The 21964-nt window shown below is 38.7% G+C and overlaps 1 protein-coding gene across 7 annotated transcripts in view; it reads right to left on the reverse strand.

Annotated features, from left to right (window-relative positions):
* Window positions 1-21964, reverse strand: part of LOC122806463 (plasma membrane calcium-transporting ATPase 1-like) — a 1798374-nt gene that overhangs the window by 126401 nt on the left and 1650009 nt on the right. For all 7 annotated transcript variants that reach the window (XM_044076929.1, XM_044076926.1, XM_044076924.1 and 4 more), the window contains 2 exons: window positions 16088-16301; window positions 5819-6030 (listed from right to left, as the gene is read on the reverse strand). In XM_044076929.1, coding sequence (XP_043932864.1) covers window positions 5819-6030; window positions 16088-16301 — 426 coding nt within the window. The remainder of the gene's footprint in view (window positions 1-5818; window positions 6031-16087; window positions 16302-21964) is intronic.

Here is a 21964-nt window from a genome sequence, read left to right on the forward strand (position 1 = left end):
TATCATTGTAATATACCAATTTCTATTGTAATTACCACTGTAATGTACCAGTGTCTATTGTAATTACCACTGTAATGTACCAGTGTCTACTGTAATTACCACTGTAATGTACCAATGTCTATTGTAATTACCACTGTAATGTACCAATGTCTATTGTAAATACCATTGTAATGTACCAATGTCTATTGTAATTACCATTGTTCTTGCTTTTTTGTTGCTTGTGGAGCTTTTCTGCCCGGGCCTCCAGTGAAAATAGACATATATCCAGCTGGACTAGCCCGGTCAACAAATGTAAAATAAATAAAATAAAAATAAATATGAATCTACTAACTGAACAGCAATAACAAAGCTGCTAGACTTCAAATTTAACTTTCGTCATTCTGAGTGCTAATAAAAATAGTTTTGGGTAATACTTGCTATCAACTGTTCTATGGAATCATTGATATTCGCTTATAATATTGCATGCCCCTCCAAAGTTCAAACCTCCGAGGACTGCAGTCAGTAACTACTGCCAGATATAAAAATTTCTAACTACTACTTCAAATAATGAAGCTTAACAACTTTACAAGTAAAGTATCCTTAATTTTGGGTCTTTTCTTCAGATGAGTGAATCAAGAGATTGAGAACTGTGTTTTGCAAATGTACTGTACTGGACACAGAGCTATACTACAGAACTCAACTCCTGGAAGTGATGACTCAGTCTAAGTCTGTTTTCCTTGGGGGAGGGGGGGCAGAGCTCTCCAACATGAGACCTTGATCCCTGCACCACCTACTTCTATATATGAGTCACCACAGCCTGTTAGTACAAGTCTACAGTGTCTGTTACAATCCGTCTTCAGGTGGTCAGACTCTATGACAAAGTACAAATCCCCAGTTTAACTATAAAGCGAACACGTTAACGTCAGAAATGGGTGTCAGTTATGAAAGGGTACAGACACATTTTATGAAGCTTTTTGTTTTAGTTTAACTTAAAATAATGATATTTGCTTCTGATTAAGCAATAATCTATGTCTAGGTGTGTGTAAACAATTTTCCACATTCAGTTATGGGTTGTTGGTATGATACAATTCTATTGTTTTTTTTTTTGTGAAACTGTATTTATCTTTTTTTTAATTATCTGTACTATTAGCTGTGTGACTTTCCACTACATTTTGCTAAAACAGCTCTCCACACTGACACATACTTTCTTAAACACTTTGAGTAAAAGTTTGTACGGATAACTTACTCTCATTGGCTCAGTCATGTAACAGGCTTGCACTTTATGCAGTGCATGTTACAGATGACATTTAGGGGTAAAGAACAGTGTTTTGGTTTTTGAAGAAATACTTTAACTTTTATTTTTACTTGACATAAATGGGTCATTAGGACTAGAAAACATGAAACCTCTAGGGGATTGTCTTAATCTGATGTATTATTCTTTGTGGTTCTTAATGTAGTCATTGAAGCTTCTTTGTAATGTGTTCTCTGCCATCTTTACATTTTCCTTCATGTAAAGCTGCTTACATTTTTATTGCCTTATTTTTCCAAAGTGTAGTTGTATGTACAAAAAAAATATTTTTAAGGAAGGTAAGAAAACAAGTTTTTAAGCTGCAAGCTATTATTTTCAGGAGATAGGTAGTGTAGTTGTAATTTCATTTCTGTTAATGATGTTTAGGTTTAAATTACCCCAATCTGTTAGCACCATCCATATGAGGTTTCCAGGTAAAGACATTCAGGTAGAACCAGTACGCAATGACTTACAGACCTAGGAGAGGTCTCATTTAAACAACAACCTCTAAGAAAAAGAATAAGAACACAGCTCTGAAGCCCTTCTAAATTTGTTTATCCAGCTCTGTTACTTTAGACAGGAATTTTAACTTTTCAAGTTATTTTTGGTGATTTGTTTGAAGACCAGAGAATGAAGCATTTTGTTCAAAAATGTGTCAGCTCAGTGAGGCATAAAATGGTACAATGACCTAACCAGAAGTGACTAGTCATACATCCTTTAAAACTGAAAGGGCTACAAAATATGTTTTACTGATTTTGTTAAATGCGAACTGGTCAAAGTTTAAGTTTAGGTCTGGCACTATCAATACCCCCTTAATGATGGTGGTATTGTTTACAATCTGGGGTCTGCCACTATCCATACCCCCTTAATGATGGTGGTATTGTTAATGATCTGGGGTCTGTCACTATCCATACCTACTTAATGATGGTGGTATTGTTTATGATCTGGGGTCTGGCACTATCCATACCCAGTTAATGACAATGATATTGTTTGTGATCTGGGGTCTGGCACTATCCATACCCCCTTAATGATGGTGGTATTGTTTATGATCTGGGGTCTGGCACTATCCATACTCCCCTTAATGACGGTGGTACTGTTTGTGATTTGGGGTCTGGCACTATCCATGCTCCCCTTAATGACGGTGGTATTGCTTGTGATCTGGGGTCTGGCACTATCCATACCCCCTTAATGACAGAGGTATTGTTTGTGATCAGGGGTCTGGCACTATCCATACTCCCTTAATGATGGTGGTATTGTTTGTGATCTGGGGTCTGGCACTATCCATACCCCCTTAATGACGATGGTATTGTTTGTGATCTGGGGTCTGGCACTATCGATACCCCCTTAATGACGGTGGTATTGTTTGTGATCTGAGGTCTGGCACTATCCATACCCCCTTAATGATGGTGGTATTGTTTGTGATCTGGGGTCTGGCGCTATCCATACTCCCCTTAGTGATGATGGTATTGTTTGTGATCTGGGGTCTAGTACTATCCATACCCCCTTAATGACGATGGTATTGTTTGTGATCTGGGGTCTGGCACTATCCATACCCCCTTAATGACGGTGGTATTGTTTGTGATCTGGGGTCTGGCACTATCCATACACCCTTAATGATGGTGGTATTGTGTTCTGGGGTCTGGCACTATCCATACCCCCTTAATTATGGTGGTATTGTTTATGATCTCGGGTCTGGCACTATCCATACCCCGTTAATGATGGTGGTATTGTTTGTGATCGGGGCATTTATTCTATAATCATCAGTTTTTATTGTAATAGCAGATATTTGAATATTTAACGGCAGTCAACCCATTAGAGAGTAATTCTGGTGGAGATAAACCAGCTGGATATTTATTTTTTTCTAGTATTCATTTAATGCAGGTTGCACACAAGTTGCTTGTCTGTTATGCCCACATGCGTAAGTATGAAGGAAAGGGGAACAGTACCTGCTGACAGACTGCGTTTTTTGTGACACACTTTGTCATGTATGAGTTGTCTATGTTTCAGTACATCATATGTTGCTTTGCTGTAGGTACTGTAATGCTGATTCTCATACTGCAAGGTCTGGAGAAAAAGTTGTTTTTTTCTTTATAACTTCTCTTAAACCTTGGGTGACACTGGAATATACTTAGGGATCACAGATGTAGGGGCAGAGCTAATTTTGCAAAACAGAGTAACAATTACGGTTGTGTAATATGAGGACGTGGATTATTCTGAGAAGCTATTATTTTCAGATTCAGATATGTTAATTATATTTTGCAACTTAACTTGAGATGTTTCAGTATAGACACCCACTCATAAAATGGTGCTCCACTGTTTTATCCAATTTATTTTGCCCTCCAAAAAAAGGACATTTCCCTCTGACTGTTTAAAAACGCAAGTGTTACCCAAAGAAAACATAAAGTTTTTACTACAATGGGGTGAAGAACAAACATGCCCTACCGTGAACCTGTATGAGCTCATAAGGATGGACTGTGGGTCCCAAGTTCTGTAAGGTATGCTTAACTGGAAGTATTAATTGAAACTAGTGTCTTCCCAGAATTTGAGATTAGGCAGGGCAGCCAGTAAAGAAGGATGACTGCCACTGGTGCGATAGTTTGTACTTTACAACTGAATAACCTACATCAAAGCAGAAGGAAGCAACTAATACTTAAATAGCTAGCATCTTTGCTAACCTGAGACTGAATTGAAAAAGCAGATACTAAGTCAACACAGCTAAGTGAACGATTGTTGAAGTAGAAGCTGTTGTAGTAGCACATGCAGGTGGGAGGGACTAGGGCTGATAGAGGCAGGCAAAAGTTTAACAGCAACTCCTACTCAAACTGCTGGAAGGTAAAATGTGTGTCTGATGCTAAAAAACAACAAGATATGAGATCAGCTTACTTTTCTCCATTTTACTGACACTTATCACTTATCTTGTTCTTTATCAGAAGTTCCCATTTGTAGGCTGTAATCCTTGGAAAGGGGGTATTAATCCTTAGAAAGGGTGTGTCCCTTAACTGAGCAGGAAGTAGCAACAAAAATGTTACTTGGGCATTTTGTTTTCCTGACCCATTTTTTTCTATATACTTTTTGGCTCTGTGCCTGCCAACCACCAAACCTCCCCTTATCAGTTTTGAACCCATTAATTCCCCCATACTACTTGATCCCCAGCACTGAGGCAACAACCAACTGCAGGGACGTTCATCCGCACCATGAATGAGCTAGTTTATGCCCTCACGGCATCTATGTCATTTGGTTAAGGCTGTAATCTTGTCCAGAGTAACGGAAGTGAGCACTCATACCACTACAGGTTACCCCACACCCTTTCTAATGTAGCTGCACTATTCCACCCAGACCCAGATGATGACTACTATCACTATTTTGGAATTACTAAGTCTGTGTTCTCCGTCCTACCCTTTTTCAGTGCTGTCAAGACTCCGCTTGTGCAGTGGTGCGTTAGCTTTGGTCTGACACTCCCTACCTCCTCCACCAAGCTGTTGCAGTATTCAGACACATATTTAACTCATTCACGCTTACAGCACCTTTTTTTGTATACTTCCAGTTCACACCCGTTGCTCATTATGGCACCCATACCTTTTCTCGGGTCTAACTTTTTAACTAAGTGACTTACCAGCTTATAACAGGCAAAATTAGAAAGGGCAAGGAATTATTAATAAAATGACTTTGACTGTTAATCAAGAATGTCCCTCAGTAGAAACGCTTTGATTATCATTTGCTTTTTAAGTTGATTTTTCAAACAATGCTCTGGAATGCAAGGATGTGTGTAGGCTTTAAGGGGTGCAACATTCCACACCACATATGTATTAATCTCTAGCCAGGCGGTAATCAGGGCTTATATTTTTTCTACTACACCCCATCATTTTGACAGCTTCTGAGATACTCTTGCCAAAACTGTATACTTAACTTTGCTGACAAGTACTTGACCTGAATCTGACACATGCTTGACAGGAAGTCATATTATACTATGACTAGGTGTGAAGAAATTATAAATGCTAATAGGCAATAGACCATTTAAGCCCTTGTAAGCCTCACCACTGCAGTCACACAGCTGCACCCAACTAGTTACTTCCCCAGTCCATAAGAGAAGAATGGGCCTTTTCCATAAGAATACTATTGTAGAAAATAATTTGTCTGATTCTGAGGAACCATGATAACCAAAAGGTAGACAAATATGAACTGCATTTAAATGATGCATGTTGCAATAAGAAAGAACTGGAGTGAGCAGAATCAGTACAGGTATTAATTCTATATTAAAGTCTCCATTAAATTTGTCAGGCACATAAAAAATTCCAAGGCAAATGACTGCAAGAAGAAAGTGGCAAAACAGCCACTGTTCAACACTCTATCAACATCAGTCTGAATGCATCACTTACTGCAACAAAGATATGCCACACTCGGAGAAAGATCGGTCAATTACACCACTTAACACATTGCAAAATAGATGCTTTTACAGCATGACTGCACCAAATACAATGTCTTATTTTTACTGGAAATAAGTATTAAGTTCTAAACTGACCCAAGAAAAAGTGAGGTAAACCATTACATTACCTGAGCTGCAAATGTTCCCAGTACAACAGAGCAGAAAATGGGGTTACGGTAAATGCCTTCAAAGACATTTCTCTCCCCGTGGATCTTACGTGCGTTGATCTCATTGAACAGCTGCATCATGACGAAGGTGTTGAAGACAATGGTGTAGTGCTCTGAAGGTGGGGCGTGAAGAGGAGCATTCCTTCCACTGTCGATGTCAAAGAACTTCTCACCTGCATTCAGAGTTGCATGGCATTTAATCATACAGTACCCTGAACGTGCAATTCTAGTTTTTCTTTGTGTACAAAAAAATAAATGATCAAAGTAAACTGACTTCAACCTCCATTTATATATTGTCTACATGTGACATGCTGCTGCATTTAAAAAATAAAACTTTTTTAATTAAGTTCAAAACCAAAGATACCTGAAATTCAATAAATGTAATTCCCAATCTGGTCATTACTGCAATATCAGTTATAACTTAAAATTGTGCAGATTTATTTTAGTCTTAATTATGTTTTATTAAAAATCATTTTATAAGGAAAACATCAAGGCTGCCAACATTTGAAACTAAAGCAGCATATTCCACTAAATTATTTATTCCTTAAATAAAAAGGTATTCAGCATGAATTTTCTAATCCAACCTGTGGAGAGATGATTTTCATGGGCAGATGCTACCTCACTTTGTAACAAACTTAAGGAAACAACATGTTAGATTGTACTGTATAATAGCATTAGCCTAGAAACTAAGAGTGGGTCTAATGGACCAGCCTGAACCTTCCCCATCTCAACCTGACCCACATCTGGGGCCAGTGAGGAGACCATGGACTCCACTGCAGTGTCATATTGCTGCCAGGGTGTGTGCCCTTACCAAAGCTCCTCAATTACCCAGTGTTCAGTAGGTGCATGCTCTCTTCCACACACATTCAGTCTCCTGAACAAGAGGTATACCTCCTGCAGTGCAGAGTCTGCCTGCCTCCAAAGGCTGCTTCCTCCCCCTAGGATGCAAGACCTGCCGTTGGCTACTCACTCGCACTCTCCCATCAGGCCCCTCCAGTGCCAGTACTGCTACCATGAGGACCATTGTTGGGGTTGGGTTTTGAGGTAATCCTGACCTCACAGGTGTAATATCACTGCATAAGACACAGAGTCCTTTACTGCTGCTGTATAATGTCTGATTTCTAGTCATTATGTGCATTTTTCTCCTTTGGACAGTTATGACAGAAAGATAAAATATGGATTTTCGAAATGTAAAATCTTAAAAGCAGTCTGAGTAATTCTTGTATCACAAAATATACATCCCTAAGGGAAATCTGACATCAAGGAATGTAAGAGAGAAAGTAGCATTAAAGTCTGAAAAATACTACTACTACTCCCAACTTTCAACTTATTACCTATGGCTAGTTATTATTACTATCCTCAGTTCTCAATACTCAAAAGCACTGACACAAGTAAAATACCTCTGCTTTTTATGTTTCCTTTTAGCCCAGAATGAATCGTCACTGTACGATTCATGTATTTATTTACTTCTTATAGATAACATACAATAAAAATGAGAAGTATGCTTAAATGTGTCTGGTACACAGTTATCCCAGAATGCACTCTAGTCCACAGTGACATGCGGAGACTTGTGGGATTATTATGCATATCTGCACAATACTATAAAATCTTTCTAGAAGCTGAGTATCACCTTACTAAAACAAAAAAAATAATGTGGCTTTAATTGGGATGATTCAGGAAATAAAGACATTTTCTTACAATACCAACTGACTTAATTTGAGAAAAGCATTTAAGGGGATAGTGTAAGGGGTCATATGTCAGGAGTATTGGTTATTACCTTGTGTAAAAGAGACCTTTCCTGCATTTGACTTGGGATTGGGATGCATTATGGATGTGATGGTTTGCAACAGATTTTACTTACGGAAAACTCCAACAGCAACTGCTGGGATGAAGGGGTCCGTTAAAGGAGTACCGCACCCACAGACTCAAAAAACATGTTTAAAACATCATGGCATGATGTTTCCTACACTTTAACAGCACTCTGGGATTATTTACAGGATTTTAAATATTTTTATATGTAATTCCAGACTCTGACCACCTGGAGGCTGGCATATTGACGTGGTTTGGATAAATCAGGTTGCCATCCAGTATCCCAGAAATCATTGTTTGGCTCAAAAATGTTACATCATGCAGGCCTCCGTTTGCCTAAAGTTCCTGTCATTTCATAGATGTTGCATGCGTACAAAGCACTGAGTAAAATAGAACAGTGTAAGTAACATTCCCTGCTGCTGGATGACTACTTAAAACAGAAACAGTGGAAATGCCACAGAACACACTCAGAGTGCTGTTTACTGCTGCCTTTTTTTTCTAATTTAGTTTAAATGGCACTAATTTGTGAGACAATGAATTCCAGTCCATTTACTTCTCCCCTCCCCCATAACACTTAGCTTCCCTAGCTGTCAAAGTCCTGAGGGTAATTTGACCTGGTAATTCCATTGATTGGCAGATCTCAGCAGGGTGCTTGACTCATGTAATTTAATCTTTGCTCTAGCATTTCCTTTGTTAGAGGGGACATTTTTTGCTGCGCTATAGACATGGCCTTACTTGACTGCAATCACATCCAGTAAGGTCTTGCACCAAGGAGCTAAAGAATAAAACATTTATACTATTAACCAGTTTAGATCTTTATTAATTTAAGTGTTAAGGTATCACTTCATGCTTCCCCCTTGTTAAAAAACGAGATTTACATATGCAAAGTGTGTTGGTATGCAGTGTTTGCCTTCATATGTTTTTACTCCACTGGTTGGTTTGCAAAAAAAACCTTTTGCAGTGTCCCTGGATTTGTCTTTGTACATACAAACCACACTGCTATATTTTCCCCTTCCTTTTTCTTGTGTCCAGAAGTCACTTATAAGAAAGTAAATTTTTTATTGATTTTTTTTAAATAAAGGACATCAAGGTTAACTTACCTTGAATCAGATAATGGATGCCACTGCAAAGAATCACTGTTGAAATATTTGTGTATGGACAAAATCCCTTACTAAATCTATTTGCCAGCCTCCAGTTCAATTGGTGCTATGGCTTTAAAATACTGGTGTGTTTGCTCATGCCTTCCAAATATCTCCACCATTACATACCAGTTTTGCAGTGTAGTAACCACCCGCCATGCCCATACATACACCTTTAGCCATCAATATGCAGCTACTCCTGTTCATGTGAGTATGTGAATTCATTTTCAGACTTAAGGTGTGGAAGCTGCACTGAATAATTCTAGGTGCTTGTTCAGGTTTCACATGGTGCTTGCTTAGAGCTACTCTCTTGTTAAGCTGCTATGAATATGTTGCACTGCCACCTCTGATACCAGGGTAATGTTTTAATCTTTCTATTCCTGCACTGCACACTAGCAGTATCTGGTGCAAATACAACAGAGAAGTATGCAAGCGATACACCACCTAAGCATCATTTGCCATGCAGAATGTACAAGCATGCATACCAAATTTCTGTGTTTCCAAACATCGGTGTTACTACACTACTACTGAATAAAATGAACAGCACTCAGGCTGGGGTAAGGACAAGGGAGCCATGACATCACAGAATGGGTGGATCTTATTATTTTAGTTAGAATCAGATGACGGCTGTGGTGATGTCACTTTGGGGGAGGGAACTGATTAAAAAAAAAAAAGTACCTGCACTGCCTGGCCTCGATGATGTCAGTAACTGGGCAACTCCAGCAAGCTTTATTCAAACGTGAGAGAATCACTTTGTAAGTGAAACCATCGCAGTATGAGAAGGTAGGCTTCTGTTACAGAAGTAAGGGGAATTATAAAAATTGTAAATGCTTTTTTGTTGTTGCTTTACAGAGGACAATGTAAATAGGGAGAAAACGGCCGTGAAATTGAGGAATACATTAGAGAAACCTGTTGTACTCCTTTAAGAGACTGGTGTACTGAGTGGGCCCCCTTATGAATCCCAAGCAATAACACCAGTAAGGCTGGAAGGACCTGGTGATGAACCACAGAGAAATGCTCACAAGCCTTATTCCTTGATGTATTTACCTATTTAGTCTTTATTTTAACTTATTTGCTTTGCTGACCAGGGTAGTCGAATAACATTAGGATCTATGTCACTGTCTACATGTAGTCAACACATTCTCTCCTTGCTCTGCATGGAATTTCTTCAGATAATACATTTTCCTCCCACCTTCCAAAAATTAGTCGGCCAGCTACACTTAACTGTACATACATCTGTATGCTGTATTTCACCTTGCCCTTGAGGCCTGGCTCCTGCCTGAAAAAGCTTTGCGGACCAGCCCTGCTTGCAAAGATAACAAAAATAAACAAATGAACTGTCAGTAAAAAGATGTCAGCTGTTTACAAAGGTACAGTTACCAAACATTACAAGTAAAGTTAAAACGAGGCCTGACGAGTGAGGGTCATAGTAACAGTAATCAGCGGTACCCAATATTAGGGAGCAGGTGGTCTACATATCACCTGAAAACAAAGTCACAAGTACAACATAAACATCTATTCCATCTTATAGGTGGTAAAATTCACTTAATCTGATTTTTGTTTCTGTGACATTTTTCTTTCTTCATGTACTGTGGCACGATTTGTGCTTTGTGCTAAGTGCCAAAATAAAAGTGAAATGTTACCTCTGATCTGTTTTGTATGGCAAGCCAAACAATTTTGATTTGCCAAATACACAGACTATGCAGTTAAATGCAACCCATCCAACAAATATGGTAAAAAAAATGCAAGCCATATTTCGTAAGGGTGTACTCGCATACCAGCACTGGCATATAAAAAGGAAGCCTGAAGGCTGGGGTTTGAAGCACAGAAGCACTAAATAACCCAGTAGACCCTCCTCATCATGGGCCATATCAAGTTGTACTAGACATGGCAGAGGCATGAGGGGGTAGACAAGAGTCCTCAATCCCATCTGCAGACAGACATGCTCCTTTCTGGACATAGGTATGTCAATGGTATAAGAGGGCCATTTGCTTGTGCCACTTTTAGTTTTCTTCCCACAGTTCTAATGCAGATTGATGGCTATTGTGCTAACATTCATTACTGCGTTAGTATGGTTGGCTCCTGAAGTTTTCTGGCAAGTAGAGTGGTGTGCGGGAGAACTTAGCCATTCAAGTATGGTATGCATGTTTATACCTTATTCTTTCACATGTCTGATGGAATATGAAAGCTGACAAGCCTTCCTGCTGTGCAAGGGATGGTCTTAACCTCTCTTACCAAAAGATTTTGACCAAAGCCTTTGCTAACCCCCCAAGTACCCTTCACTAGGCAAAGTGCATCTGATGGACATTCCACCCTAATAAATTCTAATTTGCATTAAGGTCAAGACTCTTAACAAAAAAAAAAAAAAAAAGGCAGAAATCTGACTTTCCTCCAACTTGAAAATATACATATATGTGTAACTTTTAGATAAGCTAATAACTAATAACCCTGACACAGCCACATGCACTACCCCCTTAAGTACGTCTCTCAAATCAAGCAGACAACTGGCACCGTTAATCTTCAGAACAATAAAAGCATTCTCTGTCCCTGAGTATAGTCTCCACCACAACTTTAGACATACTGGCAGCTGTGGGAGATTATCAGTATTTGTCAAAGATATAGTCACCTATTTTCTATTTTGTCCTTACGATCCACCTTTCTGTTTTCAACTTTTTCCAGTATCCTTAACATACAAGCTATCTCAGTAGTGCAGGAAAATGACTATCCTTGTTAAATACTGCTGTACAGTCTTTGAATATGCTAAATGTCTATCCAAACTGACTTAACGTACTATAAATGTACAAGGTACTATTATCAGTACATATGCCTATACTATGTTTTTGAATATATAATGTTTCTGTTGTACAGCAACAACCAGCATATGACATTCTCTTACGTTTACAGAAAGTCGTAGATAGTTAAGACTTGCAGTCCAGGGGAACATCGACTAGCCTAGCTCAGATTACCAGATGCCCCAATCACTGTCTGGTTAATTAACTTGCTGAAAGTCACACAACAGACAACTGAGGTACAAGGGAATCAAACCCCATACCACAGGAACTATAGCTCACAGCCTTAACCCTTTGTCCCAACATTATGTATACAATCTTGCCTCCTTGGCCAGGGTCTAAGGACAAGTCTACCTACCTGGTTAAAAAAAATAAAAATACTGACAAATTCATTGGAACACTGCATTTTAGCTCCTAGATGTCCAAATCACCATAAGACTAATTACCACTTCTTAACTAGCTAGAGCATAACCTCTATGCCCCCTTCTGAGCACAATAGCTATTGCTATTTTAAAACATTTGCTGAAATCCCCCATTAAACCTAACACATTTCTCAACTAAACATCAACAAATTGACTGAACTACACTGCCAAATATGTATTTGACATTACAAATGCAAACACTCTATTACAAGTAGTTAACCATCCTACTACAGACCCCGATATCCTGGATCTAGTCCTCACTAATGTGTCCACTACTTGCACCGCTCCAGTGGTTTCATTTTGTTTTGTTCTCTTTTTTATTCCCACTTAAACAGTTGCATTGATACAGCACTCCCCATCAGAACCAAATATGAGGAATTTAAAAACAAACACCTATGGATGGAACACCAGCATAAAAAGTAACAAGAGAAAGAAATTGCGTAATGTTTATAAGAGGTCTCACTCTACCTACCTGAAGGGCACAATTAAGTAAACTAATAAAAAGCTTAAGGGAACTACTAGGAAGCTCAAAGCCAAGTATGAACTTAAAATAATCACAAATCTTTCTTTAACTATGTCACAAAGTTAAGTAGTAACACCCAGAAAGTTTGGAGCTATTCCACAATAACAGTGCATGTTCTAACTCACAGGAAATATCTAAAATTCTAGCTGACAAATTTAGTGAAAAGTTTACTCCACCCACAGTTATAGCTATTCCACAGGTTCCACATTCCCAGCCACCCCCTTTAATTACTATGGAACAAGTTGTCTGAGCCTCCCTCAAAAGCTAAGAACATCTCATCCATGTGCCTGAAAATATATCAGGTTGTCTGATTATCAGTGCCAAATGTAGCCTACCTAGACCCCCTACTTAACCATTTTAATCTAAGCCTGGGAAGCAGATACTATAATGCAATTACACAAGGGTGACCCAACCAAAGACCTGGGTAATTACACTCCCATTAATCTCATTAGCCTCAAAAGTAAAGCTATGGAGCACACTATTTCAGTCCTCATTAATCCTGACATTGAAAATCTCTTAACCCTGGACCATCATCAGTACAGCTTTGACAAGAAGGTTCTGCCTCTTACCACAAGAATTTCTTTGAAAATGTAACCAGGGTAGTTGTTAGCAGTAATGTAGTTCAGACAGCATATCTGAACCTGACGAAGGATGACACACTTTCCACACAAGCATTACTGACTGACTTGTAATTTTGAATTTAAATAATTATGTTGTATGTATGACAGCCAACTGGTTGCCTGACAGAGAACCTGTGTGGTTACAATCGCAGGTACCACTTCTGAAAGTGTAAACATTGCCAGTGGTATGCAACAGTGCTCAGTGCAAGGTCCTCTGTTATTTGGCATCTATTTCTCAGCCCTTTGGTCCAACATTCCTGGGCTGTGATTATCTAACTTTGCAGATAACTATAAATTGGGTGTTGTTAATCTTCCACTGACCCGCAGTTTCTAACAATATGGGTTAGACAATACTAAAAATTTATACAAGGGTGAATATGGGTTAGACAATACTAAAAATGTATACAAGGGTAGTGGCCTGAAATTAAATGTAAAAAAAAAATGCAGCACAGTTAATTTTGATAACACGTTTCACATATCGTATGCATGATACTCTGCTTCAATCAGACATTGTTATACGTGAACTAGACACTCTTGTTGAATTCCTTATCATTTGACCATCAGCTCTCAGCAGTATTTCAGAAAGCCTTTGGCTCATCTAATTTCCAAAAGCATCTTCACTAGCTCCAGTGAAATATTAATTAGACTTTATGCATATCTCATCAGACCCATTATTGAATATGATGTGACTTTTGGCATGTGCTTGTCTAAACATATCACTCAACTTGACAGACCTCAGATATTCATAAATAAAAAGAGAAGTGTCTCACAAATCTTAGTTATCAAGACTGGCAGCAGTTTTTCTGTATTCAGCTCATACAGATGACCCTGTAAAGATTTTTCAAGCCATGAAAGATCCTACCCCTCTTTGACCCCCTATTTCTTCATGGAGCAAATGGTACCTCAAATATGTGGTTAAAGGAACTAAATCTTTATTAGCAAATAAGATACACTGGTGTGAGATTCCTATCCCTACATATACCTCACCTCTGGAACAAACTTACATCTGTCAGAATACCACCCACGACACGATCAAGGTAAACCTAGATAATTGGATAGACAGTCTAAATTCTCCATGGTTTATCTTACTTTGATCTCCTTGAAGCTGGAGGGAACTTTTGAATGTGAATTTCTGGCTAAGCTTAACAGTCTGAAAACAATGGCCTAGTATTTACCTATGAAATGTTCGCAACTTATTGTATTCATAGCGTACTGCAATTAAATAAAAATCTCTCCCGCCTACAACACTCACTCTTGGCGCCATTAGACTTTGTGAGAAGAGATGAGAATGCGGCTACTTGGTATGATTATGACTTGATATTACTCTCACAACAGATATTACAACAACATCCCCACATGTGGCTGTAAGAAAGGTTGATCTTTGTAAACTGTTGCTCACACCCATTTCACTGTCAACTGGTGCACACCAAAAGTTAAGCTGTTGGAAATGCTTTTCCCCAGTACTACTTGCAAAGAACTACTCTTTGTTGTGAGCAGCATACAAGTCTACACCAATCACAATTAGATCCATACAGAAGTTGAGAGAGACGGCCTGTGGCAACACCAGGGTGAGATGCCCGTGCCCTGGCTCAGCAAGTAATGGGTGTCTCATATAGAAGGAAAGGATAACAAATACACACAGTAAAGTGCAATTTCCCTTAAGAGCACATAGAGATCACAATCAGTCTAGGGCTGGTCGCTCCCTCACTCTCCAGGTCCCCAATAAGACTCCCCACAGGCACAGCTATATGGCCCAGATCTCAGCATAGTAGGCAAGCTAAAATATCCAGCACCCTCTCTGTCCAACCAGTGCTTTGTGTCCCTGCCCAGGTAGCTGGTACACACACAAACACACACACACTTAGAGAAGAGTTTACACAACCACACAGACACTCCTGGGAAAGGCTGGCACAGGTTCTCCAGCTGTGCCCCTTTTTCCCAGACTATACAGTAGTACCAGCTGCCACCACCCACTAATATTTATCAGCTACTCAAAGGCCCTTAAAAGGGTGCCCAATTATTACTGTGCAATATTATTATCCAACTGGTAGTATAGCCCAGGACTAAAGCTATTGGAATGGCTTTGTACAATTTTACCAAAGTCATGCAAGTACTCTAAAGAGCTTAAATTATCTCTACAAAAACAGCCACCATTGAAAGGGTTTAAAAATATTTAATAACAAATATTCAAAACACAAGACAATACTTTTTACTAAACAGTGCTAGTCAAGGAGTTCAGAGATCACAGAGAAATACTTAAAATAATTCAGTAGTACAGTTCTGACATCACTGAAAAGTATTTGGAAATAGCTAGAAACTAGAAAGATTAGACTAAGAGAAAACACAAATCTAAGATAAAAGTTACATATAGAGGAAGACAGTGCTGGTGATTTGGATGGTCAAGACAAAAATGCTTGATGTTCTCTGATTCTCTCTGTTTTTAAAATCACATTCCTGGTTCACATTACATCATTCTTCACACTTCCCTGGGTTCCCAGGCTAACAGAAATTACATTTACATTCTTCACCTCTGGGCAGAAACCAGAGCAATAAAGGACATTTATGCATGCAAATTCTGGCCATTAACTCTGGCCTTACACCAACAGGCAGGATGCCTCATATCAGACTGAGACTCTGAGTTTTAACATCAAAGTGTCACAACATGCTTTACTTGGTCAGTAGAGTGCACTGTTGTTACATTTTTTCAGTTCCACTATTTTTACCACTTAAGACAACAAGCCTGTGGTCTACATTAATATTTACAGATGACAGAATTATCTCCAAAATTCTATCTGGCTAGGCCGGCAGCCTTCATCTATCTTTACCCAATCTTCACATAGGGTACTGCAATATAATGGGACAGAAATAGGAGGTACCCCTGCAATGATCAAAAATAATTTCCCCCTAGAAGATTTTTGGATTACTCACCTGCAAACAGAAGGGTGAAGATAATTACCAACTGATAGACAGCATGGCCCAGGATATTCTTCATCATTGTCCGAGAAATTAAAGGCTTGTTCCTCCCATATGGCTTACGGAGCAACAGAGACTCAGTGGGTGGCTCTGTCGCCAAGGCAAGTGAAGCAAATGTGTCCATGATCAGGTTCACCCACAGCATTTGTACAGCTTTCAAAGGTGAATCCTAGGGGATTAGAAAGGAAAGACTGTTAAACCAGGAAGTATTTGTCCACAGTTTAGTCACTGCACTGCCCAGAGCTCTGCAATAGTTATAATCAGTGACATGCACATGTCCTTACAATTATATTCTAACAAAATGAGTGTCACTACATGTTACTACATATGCAGCCAGATGACATATTACCAAAAGTCATGCTATTTAAGAACTGTGCTATACCCAGTTATTCCTAATGTGTCCTTTCCATCTTATGATCTCCCTGTTTGCACCCCTCACCTCCACACACACACTGCTTCCTCCCACCATCCACTATAACTTATCGAATTTCATGTGGATGAGGTTATAACTGGGTGAAAACAGCAATTCGTAACCTTGTTCTGATGAAAAATAAAACCCATATAAAGCATTTTTTGCAGGTGCCAACTTCCTCTATATGCCATAAACCTCCCAGAATTATATATAACATCTTCACAGTCAAACATGTAAGAAGAACTCTTCCCAAAAGAAAGGGACCACTCACTCCAACAGGCCACTTATAAACCTCGCCAGAAGTGATTTCTTTCAAAAACAGTGATTTGAGAATTCAACTTCACCACACTGAACTTTAAGAACTGGCACCTTGCCCACTCTAAATCTGAGAAAATCTAATGAACTTGCTCCTCCAGATGCCTAGTGCTCACTTTCAATACTATCTGAACCCCACTTCTTGACAAAGCTTCACTACATTATTAAAATAAAAAATATCTGCATGTATAAACTTTTGTGAGATGCGGTACGGATGCAGATTTATCCTCTTGTAAATGTATTCTTAATTTTTTAACAAATAAAGGACATTATTGCATCCTAGTACCCCACATGATTGGACAGTGCAGAAGTGGGTGTGGTCTGTGTGACTGGCATGCTAAATGGATGTGATGTTATATACAAATGATGCATGATTGACTGATATGCAGATTTGACTTGCTGTAAGTAACCATTGCAAGAAAACTGCTAAACTGCAATTTGGTCCTCGGGTTGGAAACCACTTGCATTTTATGTCAAACTGTAGTAGCATCCTTGTTTAAAATACACAAAAGTTTGTTGCGCAGTTTCCTTTGTTGTTGATACTTTTATAGGGCAGTCGTAATCCCCGTGTGTGACTCAGCAGCACTTATAGAGGGCATGCTGATTCATTTTAGTTAGTGGGTGTCAATAATGCATAATTTGCACTTTATATTAATAGATATTAAACATGCCGAGTTCAAAAATGAAAATTCAAAACCACTGTTTCCTGTCAAAGAAAAATGTCTTCTCAATATGAAACCCTCATACACACAGTCTTGATTTAATAAATCATGAAACATGTTTTATTTCATCTTATCTGCCTTTGTGTGTCTTAATTCAGTTTCAATAAAACTGCAGCTGAGATATTTTAATGACTCTTAGCGACCTATGTGTTGTGCTTAATGCCCCACTGACGTCTGATGTACTTAAATCTTAATTATAGCAGTAAATCATGAAATGGGATACATGTTATAAAATGAATATGGAAAGCAGTATCTGTCACTGCAAACATGCTACAGCTAATGAAATTATTGAGAATTGTTACACTCCACCACTATACACACAAACGCATCTTTCTTTTTTCATGTTTGTTTGCAGCTTTTTGGAAGTAGCAAAGGTTTTGACAAAGTACAGAAAATTCCTTATCTTTTCTTCAGAGTAGAAAAAAAAACAAGATGATCTGGTTTGTATTGAAAATCTTCTGCTTTACTGGCCTGTTTTACTTACAGGTGTACAATACATGCTATTTGTTCTGCATATGTACAGATACACGTTTGTAAACAGTTAACTTGCACTGAGTTGATATGTACTGGATCTCCGAAACCTGAGGACGTATGCATCCTTTCAACAGGATACAAAAACAAAATACTGCCGAATACATGATGAATATTCATAAGGCTGGTGAGGACTTCTACATGAAAATTCATTAGTATTCATACACGTCATTGGGTGTTGGGTGATGGGAGGGATTTAGGCAAACTTTGCTACTGCACATCCTGAGGGGTACTAGATAACAATAAAGCCAAATAAAGTGGGTACCAGTGCATTGATGCAATCAAAGAATCCCCATAAACAATGCAAGACAAGTCGTGGGATATTTTGCCAATAATCTGCCAAACAGAAGATTAGATACAAAAATGAAACACTTCCATAAGACTTTACGTATCCAATGGTACTATTATTATGAATGTACATTACAAACTCAAAGTAGTTTTTAGGAAAATATTTATAAGGGCAAGTAATAGCATCTTGTTCTATTTTGTTTATGTTACTGTTTGCCTGAATGCAGCTGCATAACATATTGCCTATTTGGGTGACTGATTGCTTGGCTGCACTGAATTTTGTATCACTTTGTGTTGAAATCTGCTGGCAGCTAGAGACAAATGCGCTCAAAATGAAACTTGCTTCTCCCCATAACTACATCATCAAAAGGCAGAAAAGTAAAACTACACATTTTAGAACCAGAAAGCCCACTTCATATGACAAGAGCACAATTACAACAAAAAGAAAAACATCACTCAAATTATTTGATGGCATTTTACAAATGTTGGGCATGAGTAACCTATGGCAAAAATAACTTTTCAGTTAAAAAAAAAAGATACAGTCAGTCAGGTGGATAATGTTAGTTGAGAAAGGGTCAAACGGACTATTTTATGTTATCAAACACTAATAATGCAAATGCATTAGCAGCACTCCTTTACAGTTTGCTGTAAATCTCTCTCAGGATTACAACTGTGTGATAAATCTCTTAAGACCTCAACTGCAAAAGGTTATCAGCACACAGAATTACTGAAAAGCATTTATGTAAGCACTAGGTTATTAGGACCCAAACTCTATTTTCAGGGTTATTACGTAAACATGGCAGCTGCTGAAGGGGCTGCTTGAAACCATGATTACACTAGACAGACAGTATGCCTTGTCTGGTGACACATTTATGTTCACAGTGGACACATCTGTAATGGATGACAGCAGTTTAACAGCAGGGGAACTAAAGAATATTAAGTTAACACGGTAGCAAAATTGTCTTGGTCACTTTGTAATACAATTTAGTATCACACAGAGAATAAAAATGAGACACAGTGAGACACTAGTGTAGATGCCCACAGACACCAGATCGGTCAAGGTCTTTGAAACCTACTCTATTATTTCATTACCACAGCACAATAGCGATGGATAAAGATGTTGCTATATTTTTGACCACCAGTACAAAGCTGCTTTCTACAGACACACACACACACACACACACACACACACACACACAAAACTTCAGGCTATATTTGGCCTTACAGTTATATTCTTACTCCTGTTACTTGTTTATTCATCAGGTAGACAGGACTGATACAGCGAACCTTTTGTCAGTCATGACACTGGCTGCGAGGCACAGGAAACACTGCAGTCTTACTTTCATTCATTCCTTCCCTCCTTGATAGCTGCTTTACACAATTTAGGGCTACAGAGTGGGGGTGAGGGCAAAAGGTACACAAACTAATATAGGACAAGTCAACATTCTATCACTGGATGCATGCATGCAAATGAACACCTGGGGGAGTTTGGAGATCACCAATTTGCCTAAGGCAAGTCTTTAGAATTCTGGAACAAACAAGCACCCAGTGAACATGGACAGACACAAGAAAGGCATGCAGATTCCCAGTACAAGCTACCCCAGCTAAGAACCAAGGGCCCCTTCCACTACATTCTTTCCTGCTTACCCCAGTGCTTCCATCCATTGCTGGGTCTACCAGCATCTCCTACAGCCTCCCAGACTACGTCCATTCTAAGGCTAGGGACGGTGAGTAACACAAGGACATCTTATCCTTGGTGGGGGGGTCATGCTGTTGACTGCTTCCACCAGGGGAATTTTTCATGTATGACCTTCCCCTTTGCCTCCACTTGCAAATGCCTGTTCACCTCCAACTACTACTCCCTTCTATGACCCACACCTCTCTGCAGGGAATGCCCAGATGAATGGCTCCCATCGCCTGTGCTGCTAATCGAACCTAGTATCCTGGGCCAAAGTTCGGGCTTTATGTCTCAATGCCACAACACTGGCATTGTTAAAGCCTGATATTAACTCAGTTTATACAGTAAAATAGTAGTACCTTGGGTGTTAAAGGGTTTAATCTATCTGGTACACACTGTGAAGATAAACAACCTAATGTGAAGTGCATTATTTCTGGGACTCCATCTCCCCCAACAATCTGTTTTATCTCAGCTACAAAACCAGGGCTGCAATACTTTCAGCTGCGAAGTCTGATTTTGCTACTGCTGCTGTTTCTGCTGAAGTCTGACATTCTAACTAAAGCTGTTAAATCACTTTGAAGTATGTGAACTTTGTCAGTATTTAACACTTTGTTTTACTGGCAACAAGGAACTAAAGAATCCAGCACTTGTACGAGGATGGAAAGAAAACTGCAACTGTCGAGTACTTTTTCTGCATTTACTGTGAAACCCCAGTCCTGGCAGTATTAGTGCAAAATAATGGAATGTACATTTTTTTTTAATTTACTTGTCAATACTGTTTAAAGTAAAAGATGAACGATCGCCACGTGCCTTTTTACTTCTCTCCTAGCAAACTGAGACTACATATATTCAGCCAGTAAGCTTATGAAATCTAGTGAAATATTACAATGAGAACTTAAATGCAAATTACAAAGCTTACAAATATGCTTTCAGAATGGATTTCTGTAACTCCTTAGAAACATTGTGCCCAGTAATGTAAAAAAAATCTGTGTTGCACTTACCCATGTCATAAAAAGTACAAAGACATTTTTTACAGGGCTTCTCTCTATACTTAAATATAATAACTCCACCATCACAGAAACGTGAAAAGAGGTAAGAGTCATCCTGTTCCACATTATTTTTTGATAGCTCACTACTCATACCCACCCCAAAGTCAAAATTACACCAGCTGTACTACCATGCAGACATTAACAAATCACCAAAAAGTTCACAAACAAAATGGCAGATCACATTAATAGTTCCAGAAACAAATCTTCCTCTCCAATAAAACCTTGAACACACAGCTGCAGTACAAAATATACTGCAAAAAAAACTGAGGAAAAGCTTCACTGATCAAAAGACAAATTAGTGCACATCACTATTACAACCACCAGGTTATTTTAATTGTGATATTTGTGACAACAGTATTACTAAACCCAACTAAATGGGAGGCTCCTTTTCACACTGTAGATGAGTTAAAAAATCAGCCCAGGACTAAATGCACTGCGAAACAGAAGTGTTTCAGTAATAAATGCATAAAGAGAAACTCATTATCAAAAATTAACCTGACATCTGAAAATACAAACAAGAATATACACTGTCTGCCACTGAAAGACAATGCAGATGCATACAGTCAAGTGAAGACCTAGCAAAAGAGAAGAGGGTATGGTCTCAAGATTGCGCAAAGAAACAAAGTCGATTGCGCAAAGAAACAAAGTCAAACCTTATTACAGGTATTCGGATAAAAAGCACACTGCTTCACAGTGTACATTCAAAAAAAAAAAACATGCTGCAACTGGGGTAAAACCTGCTCCACTGCAAAAGCCAGAATGATTTCAAATAAAATAAGTATGTGAACAGGGAAATTAATTTTTATAAAAAAAACAACTTGTACTAAAAAGCTGAAA

This window comes from Protopterus annectens, chromosome 7.part0 (assembly GCF_019279795.1).
Source record: "Protopterus annectens isolate FY-2018-M chromosome 7.part0, PAN1.0, whole genome shotgun sequence".
Taxonomy (NCBI): Eukaryota; Metazoa; Chordata; order Ceratodontiformes; family Protopteridae; genus Protopterus; species Protopterus annectens.